General features: G+C 41.4%; 1 protein-coding gene across 1 annotated transcript; it reads right to left on the bottom strand.

Moving 5' to 3' along the window:
- Positions 1–3042: 3042 nt before the first annotated feature.
- ido1 (indoleamine 2,3-dioxygenase 1) lies at positions 3043–5766 on the bottom strand. Its single transcript, XM_008288653.1, has 10 exons — positions 5680–5766; positions 5119–5214; positions 4920–5039; positions 4671–4789; positions 4543–4557; positions 4353–4452; positions 4105–4222; positions 3978–4029; positions 3726–3874; positions 3043–3633 (listed from the first exon to the last, which is right to left on the bottom strand). The coding sequence occupies exons 1-10, from the start codon at positions 5764–5766 to the stop codon at positions 3260–3262; spliced, it is 1230 nt and encodes a 409-aa protein (XP_008286875.1). The 3' UTR covers positions 3043–3259.
- Positions 5767–7258: the final 1492 nt, after the last annotated feature.

Here is a 7258-nt window from a genome sequence, read left to right as displayed (position 1 = left end):
GCTTCTTCTTAACTCTTTTCAGGACTTTTGGGGTCTTTTGGACCCCAGGCCATTTAGTTTAGCTGACAGGTATTGTTTTTAGATTTTTAAAGATTTTATTTTTAAATATAAAAAGAGGGGCATTTGTGATGCATTTGGAGCCAAACATATGTCAACTTATCAGAAAATTTGTTTAGCATAGTATAAAAGCCTATAATGAATACCATCAATTATTTTGCACATATTCTTTCTTGGGGTCCAATGGACCCCCAAAGACCTTCTACGAATGGCGACATGAAAGTCCTGAATAGGGCGAAGATAACTAACAGTGCTGGCTGCGCCTCTTTCTGACATTACTGACAGCCCTGCTGCTGCTGTAACAGAGACTAAATGACACCATTCAGTTGTAACTTAAACTTGGGATTGGGAATGCCCTGGCTGCTCCCAAAAAATCTCCGTGTAAAGTGTCTTCATTTAACGTTAGCAGATTTTCCTTGTTTCAAAAAAAAAAAAAAGAAAGGAGAAGAAAAAAACACACTGTGGCAAGTATCACATAATCATTAATACAGAACCCTCTTGATGGTTATTTACCATCTAGTTGGCATGTTTCATCAGCTTCTTTACCTAATAACATCAACTTGTTGTCATCAAAATGTTAAATGATGATGTAAAGATAATGGCTAAATCTACGAGTTAAGATAAAACATATCAGTAACTCTTTTACGTTCAATTTACTGCACGTTTGAATTTGACACTCACTGTCTCAAAGTGTTCATAACATAGACTGCATAAAAGATGGACGTAGCTACCATGACGTCACCCGTTGGTTTCTGCACTGAGAAAATGAAGCCAGGCTTTTGCTACTTCCTGGTTGACATCTTGGGTTTTTGGAGCCAGTGACGCAAAAATCGGGGGGTCGGAACCATAGGAGCAGTGATTGGTCGGACGGATTGAGAGGCAGGCCCTCTCTGCCCGCCCACATTTACCGCCTTCTGCTCGCTTCGTCTGTATGGCCGCTGCCAACTGTCAATCAAGTCAGCCCCGCCCTTTGCCCCGCAAAATTTTGACAATTTTTTAAAAATTCAGTATTGATTTATTTTCAGATTGGCCATCTGATCTTATCCACCCACTCACGATCAGTGGGACAAAGGTGGAGTGAGTGGAGAGCTTCAAGTACCTGGGTGTCAACATCACGCAGGACCTGACGTGGTCCTGTCACATCAGCACCCTGGTGATGAAAGCTCGACAGCGTCTCTACCTCCTCCGACGCCTGAGGGACTTTAAGCTCCCTCTCATGGTGCTCAGGAGCTTCTACATCTGCACCATTGAGAGTGTTTTGGCTGGGAGTATCACCACCTGGATGGGCAGCAGCACCCAGCAGGACTTCTTGGCCCTGAGGAGGGTGTTCAGAACCACCAGAACCACCCTCCCCAACCTGCAGGACATTTACACTAAACGATGCAGGTTAAAGGCCAGGAAGGTTGTGGGTGAGCCCACCCACCCCAGCCACAGACTGTTCTCTTTGCTGCTGTCAGGGCGGCGTTACCGCTGCCTGAAGGCAAATACAGAGCGGATGAAGAGGAGTTTCTTCCCTCAGGCTGTCCGCCTGCTGAACCTGAAACAATAGACTCAATAGACAATCAAACCGGTCACTTTGCACTTTTCTCCTTGTATATATGCACATGTATATAGTATTATTTTCTCTATTTGCTTATTCCCCTTTTGCACTGTTTGGAAATTTGATTTTTTTATTTCTGCTATTTCAATCTCTCTCTCTCTCTCTCCGTATATATATATGTACATTCATATATACATTCATTCCTTATTCTTATTTATTCTTATTTATTTATCATATTATTATTGTTTCGGTGTGGAACAGGTACACAACGCATTTAGCTGCACGTTACACCGTGTATAACTGTGTTTGTGACCAATAAAAGACCTTGAACCTTGAACCTTTAACCAAACATCTCTCACATTAAAATCCTAACAGGCTGCATTTGTAATTGTTTTCCCTCTCTCTCTCTTGCGTTCCTATGTTCTTCCCTGCTAACCAGCATGTGAGAAGAAAGAGTTCAAGATAAAGTAGATCGCTCAGATTGGGGGAAATCGTCATGTATAATTGCCACATCGTCTGTCTTATCTGATCTCGCAAGGCTGTTATTGTAATGAAACACCAGTGGAGATGAGCCAGGAAAGGTGAAAATTACACAGCATGAGCCATTCATGGCACAATCCATCCCTTCATTGCACTGGGTTTTCCACCCAGTCAGTCCAGGAAGTATAGAGGGGCATGTGAGGGCTGGATGTGGGCTGGAGGAGGAAGGCAGGAGAGCTGAGGTAACCACTCTGATAAGTGATGCATCTCTGCACTGCATTGTGCATTGTGCTTCGACATGACAACCCCATTGTGAAGCGGCACTGTAGAGTTAAGACGCAACAAAGGATGATTATTTTCTGAGATTGAAAGGTCAGGTTCCAGGCTGTTGGATACTTTGAGGAGTGTGAATTACAGTGCATCGCCAAATTACTATAATTAGTGATGAATACATTATTATTTTTGGTCAGTTTTGCTTGACGAGGCCAAATCAGTTGCCTGCATACCTTTGGTGCACTCAGTGATTGCTCACTGTCATGGCTTTTAGAGGCAAACTCTGTTTTTATTTAAATGGAACCCCTTTGTGCCCTCCCATGGCATTAGGTATAGTGGCGCTTTACTTTTTCGCCTCATAATTTCATCAACAACTTAAAACTTCTGTCAGTTATTGTTTTTACTTTCAAGTCAGTATCAGTGGATGTTAAAAGTTAAATGCTGGCACATTTTTAAGTTGCAGAAGACATTTGATCCATCTGATACATTTGAACTGTATTTCACAATAACTTTCTCCAAATGTAAGGTCTAATGTCCAAATGTCCTCTAGATGCGTGGGTCTGGAACAGATGTCTGATGCATTTTTTGCATTCCAACTCAGATTAAAGAAGGAATTAGCGGTTGAATGTAATGGAAAGTAACAGCAATGGTTTGAATTATGGTTTTGGACTGAATGATGGATATCACTCATGTGTTTTAAACTGAGGTTTATTTACAGACACAACAAAGCTACATGTAGGACAAACAACAGAGGCCCCTCATCCTGCCAAAAGTCATCCTTTTAATGGGATATAAAATAGTGTGTAAAGTAATTAGAGTTGATTTACTGGCTGTTTTACGAGACGTACTCGAAGCTCCGCTACGTATGCTCAGTGATGACAGTCCACATCAGCTGCGGTGTTTTATTTCTTAGCTTGTCTCAGGCAGTAAAGCATCTTTTGTTTCATCCCTCACAGTTTTTAGGAAGGTTATGATGCTAGAGCCACCGGTGCCTCTCTCCTCCAGCGCTGTGGGCGCTTCGCTGACCATCTCCGACGAGCTCTGGCTCTGGTTACGGAGTTGTCGGGCTCGGGCAGCAGGGACGGTGATGAAGCGGCTGACAACATTGATGTGGTAGCTGCGCAAAGCCGTCAGTTTTGTGACACACTGATGAAAGGCCTGGTTTAGACGCTCGCAGGCCTGCTGCTCGACAAAACTCCTTAGGGAGGGCTGCAAAGAGATGTCCTGGATCAGCCGCTTGTGAGCAGGTACCATGTAGTTCCTCATGCGGATTAGAAAGGAAGCTGAAAGAAGGCAGAGTCATCACAGTGAGTCCTTCAGGTTTATTTCAGGCATTGTTTTAAACATTTAACAGATAAATTATCAGCCGTCTTACCACTGTTTCCTTCATGTTTGACTCCCAAAAGTTCATCAAAGCAGTGCAGCAGACTGCTTTGTGCAGCACTCCCTCCTGAATACTCCATCGGCTCTGTCTGGACCCCTTCATATATCAGCCCATTTGGCATACAAGGGTTGTCTCTCCACCTATGCATAAACACATTGATGTGATAATCGGATATGCGTATAGATTTAAAAAACAGGTTTAACTGTGCAAATAAATCATCAATAACAAAGTTGATTTCTATACCCAGACAGGTAGATCCTCATCTTGCCATAGAAGACTGCAGGTTCTACGTACACTTAAGATAAAAACACATAAATCAAAATATTAGGATGAATTTTAACACTTTTAACATCTATGTCTGAGTCACTACCTTGCATCAGTTTGAGTGCATCGGTCATGTCCTGCATCGACTGGCTGATGCCCTCCAGGGCTCTGGCCACTGCCTCTGTGTCACCAGACCTGACACCATTGATCACAGTGGGAATGTTCTGCAACACAGATACAGAATGGCTTTGTTTTTTATAGTGACTTTTATAGCTTTCAACCCACAACCCAAAAACTATTAATCCTCTAGCAATTAAATAGACACGAATGGATATAATTTGAATACATCTTCACCCTCAGTGCAGGAGCTGCTGCCAGCTCCACCAGAAGAGTGACCAAGAAGAAACCTCGGACACTTTCTCCACCTGGGATGCTGACCAGCAACTCCAGGTTGCTGTGTGATGCAAGCAAACCAATAAGCCTTGTGTGCATGACGATATTGGGGAACATTATGTGAAGGGGAACAGATTTAGAATGTACTCACTCCATATCAAAAGGACTGCCACAGGAAATATAAAAATAGGCATGAAAAAGAAAGAGGACAAATTTATACTTGACATGTGTGTTATGTAGGATGTGATAATACTGCCTGCAGGAGATTAGTGGCCTTACCCCTTTGGATCTTTCTTCTTCCAGTTAGCCAGTACTCCATCTGCATGGGTGAAGATTGGGGGAAATCCCAAACGCTGTGACACCTCCCAGAATGGAACAGCCAGGCTACGTGGCAGCATCTTAGAAGAAGGTGATTTGAAATGGACAATCAGTCATTTAAATTGTCTGTTGCGGGGTAACCGGCAGCAGTCAGTGAGAGAAGTAAAGAGTCAATGTTACGAAAACAAAACTTGACAGATGCAGAGTTACCTCAACTGTGTCTTTCTCTCCCTCCTGCCAGACATAGGCCATGGCCATCATGCTAAGGGCCACGTGGGCCAGCCGCAACTCTCGGTGCTTCTGCAGAAACTCGCTGCTCAGCAGTGGCATCTGGACAGGAATATCAATTCTGAAACATGGCTCTATAAACACAGTGAACTCTCCTTGTCAGTTCATTGTCCTCGTTTACCTTGTTAACGTGGGAGCGCAACTCGTGAGACTGCACAAGCTCTGGGATCCGCAGTGCTATATCCATCCATTCCTGGTAGTAAGGTGGAAGCTCTTCCTTTGAATGTGACAGTTCAATTGAATTTATTTCAATTTTGTTTATATCGCGCAAATTCACAGCATCTGTCATCTCACTGTGCTTAACATAGTAAGGTAGAGGCCTTAGAGTGCATCGTTACAAAAATGTGCATCAACGTTTTGAATTGCATGGCTTGTGCTTTATGTTGTTATACTATATGCACGGTGTCCATACATTTGAGAAAAGGTTTAAACAAAATATGACAATGTAAGTACCTGCTGTTTGTCTGAACATAGTTCAAAACACAAAACAAACAAGGTCAATGCCAAATCTCAACTCTGAGTTTACAGTTTTAGAACAGCTACATTATAAGCACTCTTTTGATGTGTCTGCCTGTATACGAATCAGTAGCATTTCTGAATATCATTCAGAAAGCCTGTATCTGTCTGTGACTGACTGCAATTATTAAAAACAAAATAACAGCAGAAGAACTTTTCCACCTACCAGAGGCTCTGGAAGGATGAAACCGAGTTCCTCAGAGACATAGTAGGAGTCTAGAGAGAAAGGAGCTTTGGAGTCAGCAGATGCCATAGAGAAAATAACACAAAGTCAAAGACAGCAGAATCTGAACGGTTCAGAGACGACCCCAACTCTGACTGGACTCTGACACAAACTTTAAAGCTGTTGTCAGTGGTTGCTTACACAACATTTATACTAGACTCCTACTGTTGCACAATTCCAAGTAAAGTTCAACAAATCAATACCGAGCATCACTCTGTAAATCATTCTGAAGGAAGTGTAACACTTATGTTGTTCCACAAGCATCCAATAGGAAAAGGGGATCAAACACTAAAAACCGTTGCAAGTTATTTTGGAAGTATGTACAAATAATTACAACAGAAAAATGCTGCTTGTACAAATGCAGAATATCAAATGGAGACCTTTGTGAAGTTTACCTTTCTTTTGGAAAACTGGAAAAAGAAAAGGCAGCCTAGTCCAAAGAAAACTTGATTATTGGATGAAATTATTAAATGGAATTCTAAGAATGTGTGTAAAAAGAAATATTAAGCGCTATCTCCACCTTTATCTAGTCCCTTGTCCACATTCTGACACCAAATCTCATGTATTGTTGCATATTATAAATTAGTTTTACTTGTTGGTGTTTGTGTTTCAAATTTTGATTTATATTTGAGCACTCTTCTCATACAAGCAGAAACATCACAGTTACATAAGCTCCCACATATCATACCTTAGTGTTTTTCTTATCATTAGTTGATTGACTGCACATTTGCTATAAAAACATATAAGTTAATGTAAGTTAAGATTATTTGTGTTTTCGTCCATGCAGTTATTCCCTTTTTTAAAATTTCCATTAGCCTTTACTCGATTCTGTATATAATTGCTCAGAATTAAAGAGACGATTAAGGAAATTTAGACTGTCAGCCTCACCTGGTGGAGCAGACTGAACACTGCAGGAGTTCAAACCAGCTCTACACTGAACCTTTATGTATAAAATGATGTCCCTCTCCAGTCTCAATATCATTCTGTGCTGCAGAACACCATCTTTTTGAATTGTCATTAGGGAACATTGAAGAAAATGGAAATGCAATAGAATATAAATCTGTTGAAGCGCCACGATCCTTGTTTAAATCAGCTTAACAACTCGAGGCATTTCTTCCACAACAACAGCAGTACAGTTTTGGCATGAATGCTTCATAAACTTTGCAAGTATAAAGTTCAATTGTAATTTGATCCTTGCGTTCCTGGAATAAAGACAAAGTGTACAAACACTGAACCGCTGTGTTAGACTGTGAAGTTTGGAGCAACACCAAGAGACGAAGGAAAAGTATAACACTATTCTCCAGATTGTGGTTTATTGTGGATATAAAGACTCTCCTTAACTACTTCCTTTGAGGCTGTGGATGAAGTTTGTGCATCAAACGGGTCAAAACTAATGTTCACTGATGGTGAAGACTCTCGCTCAGTAGGCCTTCCACTATCTGTGCACTATGGCTGTTAGTACCTGTGAGTGGTAAGTAGCTTTTTATTTATCACACAAGTAACTAAAATCTTAAATACTTAA

This window comes from Stegastes partitus, unplaced genomic scaffold (genome assembly GCF_000690725.1).
Source record: "Stegastes partitus isolate 25-593 unplaced genomic scaffold, Stegastes_partitus-1.0.2 Scaffold568, whole genome shotgun sequence".
Classification (NCBI taxonomy): Eukaryota; Metazoa; Chordata; class Actinopteri; family Pomacentridae; genus Stegastes; species Stegastes partitus.
This window is presented reverse-complemented; position numbering and strand designations above follow the sequence as displayed.

Coding starts and splice junctions, on each gene's coding strand:
- ido1 (XM_008288653.1), bottom strand. CDS start 5,766: ATGGCATCTGCTGACTCCAAAGCTCCTTTCTCTCTAGACTCCTACTAT. Junction 4,030..4,104: donor TGCACTCAAACTGATGCAAG/GTAGTGACTCAG, acceptor TTTTATCTTAAG/TGTACGTAGAACCTGCAGTC. Junction 3,634..3,725: donor CAAACATGAAGGAAACAGTG/GTAAGACGGCTG, acceptor GCCTTCTTTCAG/CTTCCTTTCTAATCCGCATG.